Source organism: Gossypium raimondii, chromosome 12, assembly GCF_025698545.1.
Source record: "Gossypium raimondii isolate GPD5lz chromosome 12, ASM2569854v1, whole genome shotgun sequence".
NCBI lineage: Eukaryota > Viridiplantae > Streptophyta > Magnoliopsida > Malvales > Malvaceae > Gossypium > Gossypium raimondii.
In genome coordinates this window covers 17302540-17322451 of record NC_068576.1, presented here as the reverse complement: position 1 = coordinate 17322451, position 19912 = coordinate 17302540, and the positions used below count along the sequence as shown (strand labels likewise).

General features: G+C 30.6%; 2 protein-coding genes across 2 annotated transcripts; both read right to left on the bottom strand.

Annotated features, from left to right (window-relative positions):
- Positions 1 to 6699: 6699 nt before the first annotated feature.
- Positions 6700 to 10071, bottom strand: LOC105763444 (BTB/POZ domain-containing protein At3g49900). Its single transcript, XM_012581683.2, has 4 exons — positions 9784 to 10071; positions 9615 to 9684; positions 8763 to 9278; positions 6700 to 7586 (listed from the first exon to the last, which is right to left on the bottom strand). The coding sequence occupies exons 1-4, from the start codon at positions 9942 to 9944 to the stop codon at positions 6909 to 6911; spliced, it is 1425 nt and encodes a 474-aa protein (XP_012437137.1). The 5' UTR covers positions 9945 to 10071; the 3' UTR covers positions 6700 to 6908.
- A 3050-nt stretch (positions 10072 to 13121) lies between these two features.
- LOC105763443 (mitochondrial outer membrane protein porin 2) lies at positions 13122 to 15489 on the bottom strand. Its single transcript, XM_012581682.2, has 6 exons — positions 15242 to 15489; positions 15067 to 15134; positions 14265 to 14375; positions 14084 to 14170; positions 13788 to 13996; positions 13122 to 13681 (listed from the first exon to the last, which is right to left on the bottom strand). Exons 1-6 carry the CDS (start codon positions 15288 to 15290, stop codon positions 13375 to 13377), a joined length of 831 nt encoding a protein of 276 aa, XP_012437136.1. The 5' UTR covers positions 15291 to 15489; the 3' UTR covers positions 13122 to 13374.
- Positions 15490 to 19912: the final 4423 nt, after the last annotated feature.

The following is a 19912-nucleotide window of genomic DNA, read 5'->3' as shown; positions in this document are numbered from 1 at the left end:
ACATAAAACTTATGATTTTGGCCATCTAGGTAAAAGTATTAATACTAGGGACTAAGGTATCAATACTTGACAAAATGAACAGTGTTTTGAAAATGGAAGAATGCTAAAACCATATCGATACCGGTTATAATATCAATACCTATCATACAAGTATCGATATTTGTTACTTCAGTATCGATACCTATTTCCAAAGTTTTAAAAATTTTCAGATTGGTCCTTAATCATGCTCGAATCTATTAAACTATGTTTGTATGCTTGATTTAGTCCCTGCTTTACTAATAACTTCTATTATGCATGAGTTTGGATTAATTTGATGATTTTAATTGAATTCAATGTTATGATTTGTGTGTGAATATTTTGGTGTTTGTTGTAGCATTTCGTAACTTGGGTCCGACAACCGGGCTGGGTGAGGGGTGTTACATCTAGGTGAAACATATATTTGATATATATCGATATTTGTCAAAATATAGAAAGATTATTTTCCCAAATAAATTCTATCTTTTGACAAGAATTCATTTTTTGGTTTCTAGCTCTTAAAAGTTTATATTTTTTTAATATTTTATCCTATACATTGAAATTTTTATATTTTTCAAAATATTATAGGCTCTTTATATATTTCTATATTTTTATAAAATTATATTTTATATATATTTAAAATAATAACCTAAAAAGTAATATTTTATAATAAAAAAAATAATACATATATATAAACTTACTAAAAAATAGGTCTACAATGAATCTAGATAAATTTGGACACCTATTTGTCCAGGTTCATTATTGATTTGAACCAACACCCTATCCCCATCATTGCTTCCAAGTTCTTTAGCTTTTTGTGTTTGTGTGCGAAGAAACCTGTAAAGGCAATCAGGTCTAGATGCAATAAGAAAAAAAATTTAGACTATTCTACAAGGATTCAAACTTGTGTTTGTTTGGTTCCATTAAAGACCTAAATCGCCACCCATATTGCCAAAAGTAAGATTCGTACTGCACCCTCTAGTAACTACTGAAATCTTCAATCCTCAGGTACTCCAAAATCTTTAGACTTTATATGTATAGAAATTTATATAATTGTATTTGATGTGTTTTCTCTATTATTTTTTTGGTAAATCATTCTTTTTGAAGTTTTTTTTAATTAAGTTATATTATGCATAATATTTAGATGTTTAAAGATTTGATTATTAAATTCTTGTTATTAAATATTCTTGTAATTTGATTAAAATTATGGTGGAAAGTGTTATTAATATATCATTGTTGATTAAAGGAAATTTGATTGGATCTATTGAGTCTTATTAACTTGCTAATGTTGAATGGTTGTGTTATATCTTTTAAATTGAATTTATAAATATTTGATTAGAGCATCATAAGATTTTATAACATATATGTGGTATTGAAATTTGGTACAATGTGTATCGGATAACTTTCAAGCATCGTATACGAAAATTTTGATTGTTTATTAAAATGTTGTTACAAAACAAAAGTTGTTTTACTAGTAATATTGCTTGTGATAATAGCCGGGTGATAACATTGATGTTAAAGATCTTTAGGTATATTTTACTATGATTTATTATATCATATTTATTTATAATTGGGGACTAACCATTACAACATTAATAGATAGATTCTGATTTGAAGTCCAAGCATATTTGTGATGGTGATTATGAAATAAAGAATCTACTTGGACATTTAGTAGTCCGTCCTACTAAATCTGTTGCATTCCCCGAAGTGAACGTAAGCATAAAAAATTATTCTAATATTTGGTAGTGCAAATTTAGTCGAAAGCTCTAGAAGAGTTAAATATTAATATCTAAAAGAACAAAATTTGGTAGTACAAAATTAATGCATTAGTTTTAAAAGATATTTATTGTAATAGATCTCATATTGAGATTATGAATGAGGAAAAAAGTATATTTCATATGAATCAAAAGAGGATTGGGTTATTGATTTATATTTATTACTCTTGTTATTATATTGAATTGATTACGACGATCTTTGTAATCTTATTTTGTCATCATCCCCATTAAGGGTTGAAAGAAAAATATTTGATTGTGAAATATCTATTTAAATTGTGGAATAATTTAAAAGAAAAATATGAGCAATGGAATATGGTAATTCTATCTAAAGCTTGTTATGGTTGTATGCACATGCAGTTGCAAGTTTTAAAAGCTGTGAGTATAACTCTACAGATTCGAATAAGTTCTCAATTAAAATTACATGAAAAATATTAATGATGAGATCTTACAAGAGAAATTATTCAACTTTTCATGCTTCAAATGTGCTTCTACAATAGCAATATCATGAAAAAAATTCAAAAGTTAATATCATGTTTACTTATAATTGAAGAAAAGTTTTTAATCACAAAACCTAATCATTCCTTGAAGAGAATGTAACAATATGTAATAAATTTGAAAGACATAATCTTGGACGTGGATGTAGTAAGTTGGGCTATAATAATAGTCAGAGGGGATGGTCATAATAAATTTCCTTACCACCAGAAGTGGAAAAATGAAGAAAGCAAGAAAAGAACAAGAATTCCCAATAACTCTTTAAGAAGAGAGACAACTTATGTATAAAAAGTCATTGGTTATGTACCTTTTGTACGTCTGGAAAATAAGATCCACTCTAAAAGTTTGCTATTAATAAATTTTGATTGGATTCAAAGTCTACTACTGGAGTTTAATTTCAAGACTCAACATAGAACAAAAAGAAAATGTACATCTTTAAATATTAAATCGACTAGATATATGGTTTAAATATTCGATATGGTCTTCTTTTAAGTTTTGATTACATGGGTTACATATTATTTTAAGCATCTCATTTGTTCATGAAAATAAATATTAACTTATTTATTTATGTCGTTATAGCAGGTTTTATAATTAAATAATATATTTGATTAAAACATATCTAGTATGCAAATTTGTGTTAATAAACCAATGAATTTTATGGTTATTGATTTGATTTAATTTAAAGAATTGTTAAAGGTAGTAGTTCATATGTTTTATATTATTCTATGTGTTAATTATTTAGAGAAATGACATAACCAATTGTAAATGAAAAGTTATATGAGCATGAATGGTTGGATTTTGAATTAAATTTCATGCATGTTTACAATGATGGTTATGAAAGAAAAAATTGTTAGTTCTTCATTATGCTACATTTTATGTTTGAGATATGAATTTTATTCATATATTTAATTTAGGTTTGCTTCTATACATGACCTAACTAGTTACTTTTGGTAGTTAATTGGTTATGCAAAACTTTTGTTAAAATGGCTTTAAAAGTATTTAGATTGATACCATATCTCCTTATGGCTAAACAAAATAACGAGTTATTCGTTCCACCAGTTTTGCTTCATTCCCTGAAGTGAATGTAGTAATACATAACAATTATGAAATTTTAACTTACTGTCATTGTTATGTCATTGTTGACAAATAGATAAGAAGAAGATGGATGATTCAAAATGTTGCCAAATGTTTATTCTTAGTACAGAATGCTCAATTATTTATACTAATTTATCACTCATTGAAGCAAATGATATCTATATAATCTTATTGGTAAGAAGTATGATATATACTTACATTATTATCTGAATTACTTTTGCACATTCCTTAAAGTGAATGTTTGCAATAAATATAATAATTTTTTGGACATTTGAAGATTTTGGCATATTCCTTGAAGCGAATATTAATTTAGTGGCATTATAGGCTTCACATTAATTTAGACATTTCAGTAGTACATGTCATAATAATACTTATATGTGGATACAAAATAAAAGGAATGACAATAAAATTATCAATTTGTCACAATTTATATTGACATTATTAGTAAAATTGAAATGCATGTTAAACTAAACCGAAGTTTCTTGATGCAAATACATTTACTACTTGGCGTGACCAATTAGCCCATTTTGGATCTTATATGATGCGAAAATTAATTGAGAATTCATATAAACATTCATTAATGAACCGAATAGTCTTTAATTTAAAAATTTTCATTTGTTGCTTGTTCTCAATGAAAATTAATTATTAGAAACTCATTAGTTAAAGTTGAGATTTAGTGTCTTGCATTTCTAAAATGAATATGAGTCCATTCATTCACCATGTGAATAATTTTGATATTATATGATTTTGGTAGATGCATCTACAAAATAATCACATATGTTATCAACTTGCAACTTATCGTTTGCAAGATTGCTTGTTTAAATAATTAATTTTAGATTATACAATTAAGACAATTCATCTTGCTAATCTTGACGAGTTTATATCTTAGTATTTTATTGATTGTTGTATATGAGTTTGAAAACAATTATAAAAGTTTGTTATTTATCGTTTAATGGTTTAGAGAAATGATTGATTGAACGCATTTGATCAATATCTGAATCATTACTTATGATAACTAAACTTCCTATTTCAACATGAGATTATGTTGATTTACGTGTTATACGCATCAAGCCAATAAGTTATAAATACTCCCTATTACAATTGGTTTTTGGTTAAGAGCTAAATATTTCTCATCTTTGAACTTTTGTATGTATGTATATATCCCAATTTCTCCACCACAATGCATAAAGATGAATGATTCCTTAAAAAAGTTGGGAATATATATTAATTTCGAGTCTCCTTATATTATTAGATGTTTTGAATGTATTGGAGATCCAATTATGACATGATTTGTGATTACTATTTTGATAGTTTTCCGACATTAGGGGAGAGATATAATAGTTGAATGAAATCACTACTTGTAATAAGTTATCATTATTTAGATCCTTATAGAGAGTAATTTGAACCGAAGTTCAAAAAGGATAACTCACTTCATTCTAAGTTAATTGTCAAATGTATTTACAAATTTAATGAGAATAACCAAGTGTTATATACCATCTAATATTTTAATTTGAATCAAAGTCTCATTAGGACAATCAGTTAGAATAAATGATAGATTGATCGGTTCCAAAGATGAAAATTCATCTAGATGGTCATATAGTGGTGGTGGGAGCACTAGAAGAGACCCAAGACATAACTAATAACTAAAACTCCAGAAGAGATTCAGGTACCTGAAACTGAAGATTAAAATAGTGAAAATAAAGAAATATCGATAAGTTATGTCAATTCGAGAAAATGTGGAATCGATAATAAAAGTGGTCGACAATGGTTTTGCATGCAATATTATTGTTGAAATAATGAAATAAAGGAGAATCTTCAATAAATTTATTTAGAAATATAGAAATTAAATAGATTGGCCAAAATAGAAAGATGCAACTCAAGTACAATTAAAATTCGTGGAGGTTTTTTTACCAGTAGTCGAATTATCTAAAGGTATAAAACCGGTGAAGGTATAAATGAAGTAGTTTTGTAAAAATAGAATAAAAATATAAAGTTTTTCGCTAAATCCGGCATTGATTATGAAAAGATATAATATTATTTTGTGGTGGATGTAATAACATTTAGATATATTATTAAACCGACTGTTCAGTAAAAGATTTAACTTACGTTTAATTGTTGTTGTTACAACCTTTTATGGATCACTATATAGTAAAGTTTATATTAAAATCCTTGAAGGATTTAGAATGCTAGAAGCATATTGAAATTTTGAGAAATAATTCATTTATATGAATTGAAATAATTTGAACATATGTGGTAAATTTGGATGAGTGAATAGTAGTTGAAGGAGGATTATAAAATGATTCAAAATACCTATTTATATTTTATAGAAGAATCATGATTAAAGTTTCTTATAATTATTGTTGAAACTCCCGGAGAGTTTAAAATATATTTCTCCAAAATTTTTCCTCACTCATAACTTTCAAAAGAATGGTGATATAAATGTTTAGCAATACATTCAAATAGTCATTTGAAAAGCTAGTATTCAAGATTGAACACGTACAATATGAGATATTATGTAATGTTTTTATGAGGGGGAATAAATACGAGTTGTACTCTTTTTTTTCCTTAACCAAGATTTTGTCCTATTGGGTTTTCCTAATAAAGTTTTTAATGAGGTAGCATGCTATACGTATTATAGATATGTATATTTTTTTTCCTTCACTAGGATTTTTTTTCCCACGGGATTTTTATCTTAGTAAGGTTTTAACGAGACATATAATCTACCAAGGGACATCCAAGAGGAAGTGTTATGAATATTTTATTATTTAATGGAAATCCATTAAGATCAATAAGTTTTGATGTACTTAAACCTCTAATAGTAATTAGAAGTAGAATTCTATTTCATTTATACTTATTATATTTATAAATATAGACTTTGAAGAAGTATCATAGATAATTCGATTGATCAGCAAAATATGTTCTCTCTTTGCTATCCCATTTTCTTTGTTCTTTACTCTTTATCCATTTATTTTATAATAATATTAAAAAATGTAATTAAAATAATTTTAAAAAAAAAGTTGTATAAAAAATGGGCCCTTCCTCTCTACTAAATTCTTCACGAGGCAAAGGTGACCCACCCTGCTCATCATAAATCAATCAGAACCTTTAACATTTGAACCAATTGGGTCTCTTAAATATAGGGGACCAAGAAAACCTATAATTTATGCTCACAATTTTGAAACTTTGAATTTAAATTTGTATGCTTGAATGTCCAAAATTTAATGATGCAATATAAATGTTTTTAGTGGTTTCATTTTTAAGAACTTTTGAATTCTTCATCTCACACTTAAATTATTTACATATAAAAACCTAATACATGATATATGAAAAATATAATTAATACATGAAATATGAGTTGCATAGAGGAAAAACAAAAGCAAACCAAGATTTGAACACTAATTATGCATAATCAGAATCCCTTCGTTTCTAATGGAATGCATGGGTAAGACTAAAATGGGAACCAGTATGTAATATACCATTCAGCTAGTTAGTTCTTTTGTATTAAAAAAGATATACCATTTTCCGGTAATGTTAAACTTTTCTTGTGATTAGTGCCATTTTTGGTTGCAATGCGCATTTTAACCCTTTAATCAACCTCTGCCCAATATTTTTCTTGATGCCTGAATTCTCCGATGATGAACACCCCAATGCCCTCTCTTCTGGACCACAGCTAAACCGAAAACTGGCTGAAGCAGGAGCTCCATTATATGCTCTTTCAATCTTTCTCCCTGAACCGTAATGGAAGCTAGCAGACCGGCCCGATTCCAGTACATCTCTACATCCACCACCACTTCTTTCAATAACATTCTCATGATCAGATTCTTGCAATAACTTTTTCATGCAAAGAAGCTGTTTCTCCAGGGTTTGGATGCGGGAACTGGTGGCGTCCATTGCTGCCTTGAGTTGAGCCGTTTCACGCTTGGTGGCATCGCGTTGGAGGATTTCACCGAGGGTAACGTTGCTGTTGTCGTCGTCCTCGTTGTTGCTGTTTGTAGGGCGATGCCTGCGAGGGTAGTATTGGTGATTGGCGGCTGATAGAATGGAGCGGCGGGTATTGAGTTGTTCCACCAACATGGCTCGGACCACGAACCGCAATGGCATTCGAGGGTTTTGCACTGCATGTAAGAGCAGTTGAGGTGAGAGCTTGTTGCAGTCTATGGAATTACATATCTGCGTCTTCTGCTCTTCCGTTATCTTCGCATTGTGCTCCTGCACAAACCATAAGTTTTAATTTCATCGTAATCAAATATTAATTAATGAGTAGTCCAGCAGTCGTTAATGCTATCCAGATTTATATATTAAAGTTTATATTCAACACATATTTGAATTATAATTATAATCATTAATCTGCGTAATTAGAATTAAAATTAATTATTACAATGCATAAACAGAAGGACTAATAACCGAAACACATTCAAACTTAAATTAAAATAAAATATTGATAGAATCCATGCATGGTGAAGCTTAAAGTAAATAAAATCTCACATGTTTTACGTATAGTAAAATTCAAACAAGTGTTGAAGATCCTAGTAATTCAACCTTTGCAAATACTACAAAGCTTCATTGGCATATATTTTTAAAATATATAAAAATATTAATATCAGCACGTAAAACATACCATGTTCTTATTAAATCCAAGCATGCAAAATATGTTTTCAAAATTTAAAGTGAGAAAAATATGAGAACCATCATCTCACACGTTTTAAGTTTCAAAATTTTAGATTTTATTAGGAAAAAAACCAATTAATCAAATGTGCAAGCCAATTAAATCTTTTCACTAATGAAAATTGATTTGCTACCTATCATGTGAATAAATAAGTTGATATGACATGCCATATACATAAATATGTCAGATATATACTACATCAACAAACATTTAAAAACCTAAAAATTGTAGGTTTGAAATAAACTTAAATAAAAGAACATCTAAATTTATTTAAATGCGGACATCTATTTATTTAAATTCATTTTAGTAATAGTTGAAAAAGTCATATAAATTATAAAAATAATAAAAGTTGTAAAAATAATAAATACTAGAATGGAATGCTATCATGAATTAGCTTCTTCTCATTATTTCCGTCAATCACATTAACATACCACATCAAATGATATGGTCTATTTTTGAATTAGATATTCTTTTCTTTAGAGAAGAAAAAGAGACTTAAAATTGAAATTAGTGAAAACCTAAAGCATAAAAACTAGAAATAAAGAGACGCCAACATACACAATCTTAAATAAACTCACCACCTTACACCTAAATTTCTAAATGCACCTATAACAAAAGTTCACACTGAAAGTCATCAAATTAATTCATGGGGTTTTTATTGAATAAAAAAACTAAAATTTTAATTAAGAAAGTAGTGCAGTGTCCTGTCCTGTCCTTACCTCGAGATAAAAATCAACGATTCTGTAAAGCAAATCCTGGTACTCAAATCGTTGGTGCATAGACTCAGCAACGATTTTGAAATCATCGGCGCGCAAAGAAATAACGTCGTCAAAATAACCGTCCAATCCCTTACTATCCTCCGTTAAATTCATAACCTCTACGCATCTACTAACGAGAAACGACGTCGTTTCCGCCTCCGGGAGCAAGGCCAGGCAAGACTTGAAAACAATCGCCGCGTACTTTCCGTTAACGGCGATGAATTTTTGGAAGTAATTCTCAGTCATCTGCTTCAAGTTACTGTCGTCCTCACCTTTGGCCTCCGTCATTCCGAGGAGGTCCGCTGCTACCAAGAGTGACGCTACGTTGAACGGCGTTACGAGGAGGTGAGTCCCGTAACAGAAATCGACAACGAGAGCGAATGTTTCGGCGGTTATGTTTAACGGCGGGGATAACGTCAATTCTGATTTTTCAGTTAATTTCCGCCTTAAATAGGTGCTCCTGGATATCAGAGGATCCTATGAAAAAAAAAGGGAACCCAAAACTATTCATTAACAATAATTGGTAAACGCAGCGTTTAGATAGCTTTTCCGGGTTGGTAACATACTAACATTAAATCGTTGAACCAAATGGAGTTCATTAGAAAATGACTATGATTTGACTTAATTATTATTTGAAACTCTCAGCCTAAAACTGAAATATTTAGCTTTGAGTTTCTATGGATTTTACTAAGCTTAAAACTCAATTGTAATATTTTGAAGTAGGAAGTGATGAGATATTCTTCGAATACAGAATTGGATAAGTTTCTAGTAATCATTAAACCCAAGAAGAGAAAAAGAAACACACACACATACCTTATGAAGGTGAAAAGCAGTTCCCTGTACATGTATCAACACGTCAGTTTTACACCCCATTGCCGATGACCTTATAATATACAATACCCAGAAATAAAATAAGACAAAAACCCCAAGAAAATGTAATAATTTTTTTCAAAAGAAAGAAGAGAGTAAATATATAAAATACCAAGCTTGTGCACTTGAATGGAGAGGTGAAGGAGGAGAAGAGAGAAGTGAAGGAGAGTTGGAAGAATCATCATCATCATCATCATCATCATCATCATCATCATCATAAACTTCATCTTCATAAATGGTTTCTACAACTCCTAAATTTCCCCAAGGCTTCATTTTTTGTGTTTGTTTGTTTGATTGTTTGTTTTCCTTCTGGGGTGTGATTTTTGTTTAGTGTTTTAATGGTGTTGCTATTGGCACTAGGGTTTTTGGGATTGGAGGGGGGTGGGGAAATTCCTTTGCTGGTTGGGATATTAATGGTGCATGTGATGACTCATAAATGCTAGCTTTTAATGACCCTTTTCTTACCCTTCTCTCTGGGAATATGACTTTTACTCTCTTTTTTTTATTTCAGTAAATATAGATATGTTAATATGATTATAATAAGTAACATATCTATATGATTAATATAAAAAAATTGACAGATGCATGAATTGCTAATAAAAAAAAGGAAGAAAATCCATTAGATTTTTGCACCTAACTACATAAAAAAAAAAAAAAAGAGACCAATTAGGTTTAACCATATTTGCATAATCTATTTGGTGAATATGTTTCTTGAGAATTTGAGAAATGTTGGAAGCTATTTGCTGATTTTATTATTATTGAGGGCAAAGAATCAATCATTGATTTTAAAAGCATCTTAAAATTTATTACCAATAAATCAAGCGTTATGGAGAAAGACATGAAGGGTGTCTGCCATATAAACACCATGTCTTACAATACAATTTAACATTTCAAATTCCTGGAATTATTTTTACGATTTGAAGTCAAAATCCTTGTAATCTTTTATTCATATTCAAACCTCCCTAGTTGGTGGCAGATTCAAAAATACGATTTAAGAGTAAGGACAAAGTTAAAAATTTTTGAACAGAATTAAATTATATACTTTTATGATAGTAAAAATACAATTTTATCATTTTAATAGCATATATTTTTATAAACTTTAGAGGATTAAATTAATTTTTTATTTTTTTTTGGGGTCAAAGTGCAATTCTATCATTACTAATTTAAAATTTTATAAATTATAAAGGGCCTAAATGAAAATTTTTCTATTTTAGGAGGGCTAGCCCCAACCAACCCCCTTAGGGGTGTTCAAACAGTTAACCAAACCGAACTAGTATTAATTGAATTAACCGAGCTTTTTAATCTTTTAACCGTTAACCGAACCAAAATTTTTTCAAAAAATATTAATCAAACCAAATTAACCAACTTTATATGTTTTTTTTTTTGTTAAAACATGTATAAAACATATCAAAAAATAAATTTTTAATGTTCATTTGACCGGATTAATCAGATTAACTGAATTAACCGAACTAGGAATAGCCTAATGCATATAATATATAATATTATTTATTAAGTTCAGTTAATTAATCGATTTCAAACCAAATTAACCATTAACCGAAATTTTAAAAAAATTTTAACCGACCGAATTAAATCGGTTCAGTCGGTTAATTCAGTTTTAACCGAAGTTTGAACACCCCTAGCCCCCTAGATCCGCCCCTATATATTCCTCTCTTTTATTTTATTTTTTAAAATTATTATATATGCTAAGTAGTAAAAAGAGTATTTTTGTGCATTGTTTAAAATGATGAGGTTTATTGTTCAGAAAGAAGAAACCATGAGGACTAAACATAAGTTGGAATAATTTTCATAATGCAAAAGGGGGGATTTCATTCAATATAGTAGGGTTAGTAGTTGGAAGAAATGAGTAATTTTTATTAGCGGGAGTTATATCATCTATTCACCCACTTTATTGGTAATAAAATCAAACAAAATAGTTAAATTTGTTTTTCTCTTTTAGTTATAAGACAAATCTACCACTTTATTATAAATAAATATGGAAACCTACCATTATAAGTGTATACATAAAATTTTCACTCAATTTTTATATTATTTAACTTTGCCAATAAACCTTAAATTTTATCAACTTTGATTTTTAAATTAAAATTTACATTTGATGTTGATTTTGTTCGTTTGAAAACAATATATATAAAGAAATATTATTCAAATATTTTATTTTAATAGTTAATAATAAATTAATTTATAAAGAAAACTAAAAATTAATAAATTAACTTCAAATTTTCAGAAATGTAAAAACCTTTAAAAACTTAAAATATAAATAAGAGTTGTTATTAATACTAAAAATCTTGCCACACGCATATGCCTGTGGAAACCACTGATCTAAAACACGGATGTGTGTTTAAAAATAACATACAATCTATATACATTAATTTAAAAGTTATTTTTGAAAGTTGACTCAAGTATTATTATTGATGAAGTGGTAAAGAATTTGATTATAAATCCATTAAACACGAGTTTAGTCCTTAGATGTGTTAATTTTAGTTCTTTTATTTAAAAACTATATAAAAATATGGAAAAACAAAAAAGACGTCAAAAAAATAATAGTAATCATTTAATTAAATGGTATATTACTCATTTCCTAATCAAGTTGGTACCCAATTAACCCGTGACACTAATTCAATCAAGAGATTTTTTTTTACGGCAAGCCCTAACAATAACACACCTAGCATGACTCAAACTCAAGCCATACCTAGGATGGTCAACACCCTAACCATCAGGCCAACACGCGAGATTCTAAATCAGGAGTTTTATTAATAGTATAAAGGTAACATTATATTAAGTAATTTATTGTTGGTAATTATTAAAATATTTTTATTAGATTTGTCTTCAAGTTATTTATAGTAAAATTTAATAAAAAAAATCAAAATTCAATCAACTGCTAAAATCCTAAATACAATTAAAATAGAGTGCGAAATTTGCACATTGACCCTTTCTTTTTCTATATTAAATAGATTTCATCTTTATAGCTTCTAATGCTGTAGAGAAAAAGGCCTTTTTTAGAATAGAAAAAGACATTTGTTATTAACATGTAAAAGTTATATACCAGAAAAATATATATATAAAATTTTAATACACAAAATAATATAAACACAAGTATAATTACGTGTTTGATGCATTCAAGTTTTTAATGTAATCTAAATTGATATATTTTTACTCACTAATAATTAATGTTATCCTTAGTTTTGTGTTATGTTATTTTATTTCGGGGTCTTAATTGATTTTATAATTCAATTTATATTTGTTAGAGTAATTCAAGAAGTTGTATGTTGATGTAAAAATTTATTTCGATTCTGCAAGGCGTAGTAAATAATTTCAGTTACACGTAAGCATGTGAATAAGTCAGGATTTATAAGGTCGTGAAGGAGTAACTTAAAAGAAGGCGACTGGAATGAATAAAACTTTGGTGCAAAAAATCAAAAAGCTTTCGACCAATTAAAAGGAAGACCTCGACAAAACAAGGCTTAAATGCACCATTATCAAAATGGCTCAAAACTTACAATATTGAATCATGGAAAAGCCTAAAGTATCATCAAACATCCATCCACAGCCTTTGAGAACCTAGAAATGAATATTTATCATCTGTGGAACTATTTATTGCCACCCTTTATCAATCACCAAGAAAAAAAATTTTAAGGTATCAAATTCCAAAAGCATCATTGAATAGCCAAAAATGAAAAAAACCTAATTAGGGCTTCAGAGCAAGCGCCAATCCGAACCGGGGACTTTTTTCCAAGGCCTTTGTGTCAAGCTCACTGGAGATTGTCAACAACGACTTCGGTACAACTTCGTGTTGCAGCACTGCTCCAAGCCTCCCATGACTGTTGAGCTTAGCTTTAATCAGAGTGAGATGATCAACAGCATACACCCCTCCAACAGTAAACGTGTTCTCATTTGTGGAAAACCTTCGGCTGATCTCAGCCACGGCAGCACTCTTCTTCAGCTGGTCCATGTAATGCACATATGATGCTTTTATACTGTCTCCCTTGTCTCCCCTGCAAATAATAAGAGAAAGAAATCAGGGTCAAAGATTAGAAAATTCTCAATTCGGTTCACTTTTAAAATCATGTGGAGTAAATACAGTAATGTACAAAAGCTTACAGAATTATCGAAGCACAGGAATCCGGTTTTGTCATGCTAATACCAGCAGTATACTTTGTGAAATTTCCAGAGGTGGTATCATAACCTGCCTCTGCACCAAAAGCAATACTGGGTGTCCCAATGGTCGCCGTGACATCAACGCCTGGTGTCTGGTTCAAACCAACCGTTGTTGTAACGGTTGCATGGTCATGGAAATACTGAACCTCCAACTGCAAAATAGATAGCAGATACGGACTATTAAACATCAAAATCATCAACATGGAAAACATTTCTGCTTAGGAGAGGTAGCTTCCTACCTTGCCGGAGTTATAATCAGGCACTTTGAACGATGCAATAGTCTTCGTGGATGGAAGAATCTCAGTGAATGTAAGTGTTGTGGAGATCTGGAAAAACAATGTAAGAATGTAAGACGCTCAGCTGGATTAGGCTACTGTTATTTAATAGTTTCAAAAGAAAGTGAAAACCATAAGAACCCACGTTAGAGTTGGTATCAACTTTGACATCGAATTGAGTATTCTTGTACTTGTATAATGCAGCAACATCCCCAGTAGAAAGTCCTCCTTTCTTTAGAGCAGTTGATGTAAGGGCCTGATATATATATAAGGGGGCATATGAGGAATAAAATAGAACAACTTCACCTGTTGTAAGTTTTAAATTATAGGATCTAGCTAAAGAAGACCACATGAAAGTTCATTAACCTCAGCAGACAAATCAAAATTCAAACCGCCAAGGAAAACTTTGAGAACAAGTAAAATTTAAAACTTTTGGTTCGGTTCAGAGCGGTGTATCTCTTGCATTCATTCGAATTACACCTTTTGAACTAAAAAAAGTGGTAATATCAATTCAGACGAAAACAGTGCCATCTGGAAACACAGGTTCACCGACAATAGATTGGCAACAAAATGTTTGAGTCCAAAGATTCATGAGAAATCCAGGGAAATCACCCTAAAACAGATTTCTTTTCAGTGGAAAAGAATAAATAACAAGAACCTTGATTTTTCAAATGCCCGATCTACATTCAATTATAAGTTAGACCTTTCTAGCCCTTTTTTTTTTTGGTTGCAAATTAGACCTAATTACTCCAAAACTCAAGGTTCACAATTACATAAATAGAGCCTGAAATTATGAAAGCACTAGTTTTACACAAATATGGACCCTCTCTATATATCAAGTCCTAGCGAGCAAATCGGAGTGTCATTATAGAATAAACTATCGCACCCCAGCTACGATATAAACATGAATCGAAATTCAAGGTGTAAAAGAGATTATTTTGGCATACAACTCCAGCGCCAGTGTAAGTAGAAACAGTGAACTTCTGATCCGAGGTATAATCTTTAGTCAACAGATCTAAGCATTCAAAAAAGGGAGAAATGAAAACAGGTAATTGAAAGGAATATAAATATATATCGAAAGATCGTACGGTGGAGAAGGAAGGAGATAGAGGAATTGATTACCTTTGGCTTTCTTGCCGATATCGACGAAGAGCCCTGGTCCCTTACTCATGGTTGCAGAAAAGACTGGGAAAGATCTGAGAAATTGATAGGATTTAAAGATGGTGAAATCGAATGGAATCGATTAGAAGGACGCAGGGCTTTTTTTAGTGGTGGAGACGAAAATGAAAATGCCAAAACTTTTGAAGGAGGTGAATATCGGGTGTGACCCTTTTTGGAACTCCTAGTGCTCTTAACCGTTTGATTTTGTCGAAACTATGATCAAATTCAACCTTCATCAAATATATGTATTATTTAAATAATCACAATGCAGGCTGGATCTGGGAGGAATATTATTACAGCCAAATCCTACACTAATGTTGGATGAGTTTCAAAAAGTAACTACTACACATTTTTTTGCCAGGAAAGTGATGATTTCAGATAAATAAAAATGTTGTTTATTAACTTTTTTAGTTATAATATTTGAATAAATCTTTTGTTTTTTTAAATAAAGTTTAGATCTACAGTTGTTTAAACTTGATGATATGGTCATGACAAAAAAACCTTTGATCATATAGTTTTCTTCAAGAATTATCGAGATTTAATCTTAAAAATAGGTTCAGAGGAATGCCAACTTAAGCTCTTAAATTAAAGAGTTTTGAGATTTAATTGGGCCAATGAAATTCGCTTCTAAAGTTATTAAGATTTGATCTTGAACAATGGTGTGAATTACTTAAAAAATTCATTTTTTAAAATAATTATTGGATTAGGTTGATTTTTTTTGTAAAATTACAGGATTAGGCTGAAATAATGAAAACGTTTTCATCTAAAAGCGTTTTCAGCATATTGGCAGAAAAAATCTTTTAGCTGGAAGTGCTTTCTGCCACATTAACTGAAAACGCTTCCTGTTTTCCCCCAACGGTCACTCTCAATGGCTATTTTCTCCAACAACTATTTAATTAGCTATTGAAACCAACGACTACCCCCAAAACGACTATATTTCTTTTTCTATATAACCCCCCTCCCTCATTTCATTTTTGTCAATTCAATCTCAACTATCTCTCTCACACACATTTTCAAACCTCTCTCAATTCCTTTTAATTTCTTACTCAAATTTTATTTCTCTCTCAACTCTCTTTTTTTATTAAAATTATATTAAAATTTTTGTAAATTATTTTTTTCTATTACAAATTATTTCGTGTTTTTCAAAATTAGCAATGGAAAAATCTCTAATCCGTTTGGATGGCAAGCACATTTCGGTCGATCAATTACAAATGACAAAATTTTTTTATTATATTTAATCCAATTTAATTTAAATATTTTCTTATTATATTAGAATTTAATATTATGTATTTTTTTTATATATAGCCAAAAGAATGGGTTTTGGAGACGTATATTTGTAATCTACCCGGTCCTCACTCACCTTTAATCGAACCCTACCTGAGAAATGCGAGATTTTTGCACGTGCCATTATAGGTAGGGGTGTATATTGGACCCCACACTTGTAAGCACGCTGGTGGAAAGGTGGAGACCCAAGACGCACACATTCCATCTTCCATACAGTAAGTGTACTATCACTCTCAAGGACGTGCAGTTACAGCTCGGGTTACCAGTGGATGGGCCTGTAACACCCCAAATCTGACCTATACATTATGGCCAAATCTGGAAGGTTAAAAAAATAAGTTGAAATCTTTACTTTCCAGAACGTGACTCGTTACGAAAACGAAAATCAAAGTTTTATAAAACTCGCCACAATTCCTTAATAGGAAAATTTGTCATTCTTAAAACATTTATATGAATTTACCGACTACTAAATTAAAAACCCAATTTTATGAAATCATAATGCTTAAGTTACTTGCTTCAGAAAACTCGTAATTCTAAATAAAATTTTGTAGCAAAAATTTTAGAGTTGATGATTTGAAAACGTGATCTCGATAAGTGAAAACCAAACATTTATTTGAGCACATTCTGAAACTTTCGTTATTAATCTTCGTAAAACTCATTTCAAATTTGCAGCAGAAAATCCTTAGCTTGTTTAATTTTTGAAAACCAAACATTTATTTTTAATTAACTAAAAATAATGCAAAAATCTTTAATTGAATAACAAAAACCAAAAGTCCAAAAAATTTGAATATTAACAAATCAAACCATTTTATGTGAGAGACCAATCCGAGTTCCCAAATGTCGCCCAACCCTAATTTTGTCGATTACCTAAAAAGTCAGAAAAATTCGGTGAGCTAACAAGCTCAATGTGTAACTAAACTCAAACAGAAACACAATAAACAAATCAAAATGTCACAGAGAAGTTATCAAACTCGAACGACAAAACTGTGCATGCATGGTCATGCCAATGCAATATTTCAAAAAATAAAATGCAAATTTTTCAGAAAACTTCCTATCCATCTTTGCAGCACACCAAATTAGAGTTCCCCAAAACTCTTCCATCCAAAACACACCAACAGATAATTGTAGACAATGCCACCAAAGATTGCAGTTAAAACTGCCAAATCAAATATATATGGTAATGCCACTATATTGCAACCAAGCTGCCAAAACAGATATGTGTGGTCGAACCACTATAAATGCAGCCAAGTTGGCAGAACAGAAATGTGGTTAAACCACAAGATAGTGCAGATTATTAAACTGCCAAAACTTCCTCCTTACCATATTATCCCAACCCCATGCAATGTGACATGGCATGCAAATATAGAATCTGAATGAAAAGCATATAAGACATGCAGTTGTACAATAGCAAAAATTAGAAGGCATGGAATTCCACGGTTTGTAGAACCACGATTTGTAGAACAAATGTGTCACAATTTCAACAAAAACAAACCAATTTTGCCATAACGTCACATGCATGGTCATATAACAGATTCAAAGATATACAAGTTAACATAATTAGACATTATATGCTCATATACAACATAGTAAAACAGAAACATGCCATCAGAACTATCAGTATATAGATCATACATATATATTTCACATACCTTTTCCACATTACTTATAGTATCATATCATCAGATATCATGTTTTCAAGTCCTATTGACACAATATGGACTCTACGAATTGGCTAAATACACATCATAGATAAATATGGCCCTAGGTGAAATTTCCATAAAATGGGCCCACACGGCCAACTGGCTCAACCTGTGTGGCTCACATGGCCCAATTAACCCAAACAGTGTGTCACACATGTCGTGTGACATCGACAATGTGTGTTTTGGCTTTTTTTCATTTGCTATTTTTACGAGATTGAGTCATACATCTGGTCATTTTTCGATGTCAACGCTATAGCAGCAAATCCAATACCTATATGACATCCAACATACGGATTAGTGATAGAAATGAGAACCAATTAAAAAGAAAATAACCATTGCTTTAAAAAATTATTTTCCAAAAAAGTAGAGTAATCGGCTGTAATAAACCAAAACAACTCCAAAATTAGTCATTCAATTACTTACCCTTGCTTGTTTAGTACTTGGAGCACCTCAAAATGCCATAGGGTTATTTGGCACAATATCCTCTCCTAACTAGAACCAAATAAATTAGTCTCACACAATTTCGCAGACAACAACCTACAAAATAAAATATTCTAAAAACAGTCTAAAAACCACTTTCTAATCAACAAAACAACGAACATACATACAAAAAATTATGAAACCTTACCAAGTCTCTGTAGCACACACGGCCAAACACCACAACAGAGTGTTAACAACGGTACAAGGAAAAACGATGTCCCAAAAATGAATTGAAATCACGAAAGAAAAGAATGTAAAGGGAAAAAGTAGATAAAGTTGTCTGAAAAAAAGTTACCATAACCAAAATAAAGAAAACGAAAACTACTGATGGTAAGAAAGGGGAAGAACATTCAAAAAAGAAAGAAAAAAGTATAACAAAAGAATGGCAGAGAGAAAAAAGTGCAAAAATCAAAAGTTGAGAAAAAAAGGAAAAGAGAGGGAAGTGGGAAAGTGAACAACAAGAGTGGGGAGGTTTTTGGGGATAATATTTGTTATCCAGTCAGATTTCAAAAGTGTTTGAAATTGACCCACTTCCTGAGTCATGGATGGTACAACAGAGGAAAACAAAAATAATTCTTTCATTAGACACAACAAGATTCAAACACAGGACCAAAGGGTAAGCTGACACCTTACCACTAAACCAACAGGCTTATTTTGTCATCAATTGAGTGAAAATAATATATAAGCTATAAGTTCAAAGATAAGGGTTGGGAAAAATTAACAAAAATTTAAGGGAAGAGATTTGAACACAGAACCTCACACACATAAACACAACACTTAACCACTGAACCAAATTAATTCACTTGATAAAAATTCCACATCCTTAATTCAAAAACAAGACGTGACCACTCCTGGTTTCACTAACCCAATTCTTACTAACCTAGTTTTTGGGATGTGACAAGGCTAGCAGTGATTGGGTCAGTTGTTGCAATCGATTGGAGAGACATATGCGATCAACTTTTTGGGAGGGTCCCGGAAACAATTATTGGATCCCAGATATATGTGAATTGGTTAAAAAGAAATTTTGTTGGGCTCTATACAGATTCGAGCGAAGCCCAAAGGAACAACACGCTCGAGCATACATTCTTATGATCATTAGGGCTCTCCTAATGCCTGACAAGTCACAAAATCTTGTCCATTTAAGGTGGCTGCTAAAACTCGTCGACTTTAG

Bases quoted from the DNA above. Each gene is read 5' to 3' on its own strand.
- LOC105763444 (XM_012581683.2), bottom strand. From the start codon at position 9,944: ATGAAGCCTTGGGGAAATTTAGGAGTTGTAGAAACCATTTATGAAGAT. The intron at 9,279-9,614 runs GTATGTGTGTGT...TTTTTTTCATAG, and splicing joins CTGCTTTTCACCTTCATAAG to GATCCTCTGATATCCAGGAG. The intron at 7,587-8,762 runs GTAAGGACAGGA...TGGTTTGTGCAG, and splicing joins TCGTTGATTTTTATCTCGAG to GAGCACAATGCGAAGATAAC.
- LOC105763443 (XM_012581682.2), bottom strand. From the start codon at position 15,290: ATGAGTAAGGGACCAGGGCTCTTCGTCGATATCGGCAAGAAAGCCAAA. The intron at 15,135-15,241 runs GTAATCAATTCC...TTGAATGCTTAG, and splicing joins TATCGGCAAGAAAGCCAAAG to ATCTGTTGACTAAAGATTAT. The intron at 13,682-13,787 runs GTAAGCTTTTGT...TATTATTTGCAG, and splicing joins TCCTGTGCTTCGATAATTCT to GGGAGACAAGGGAGACAGTA.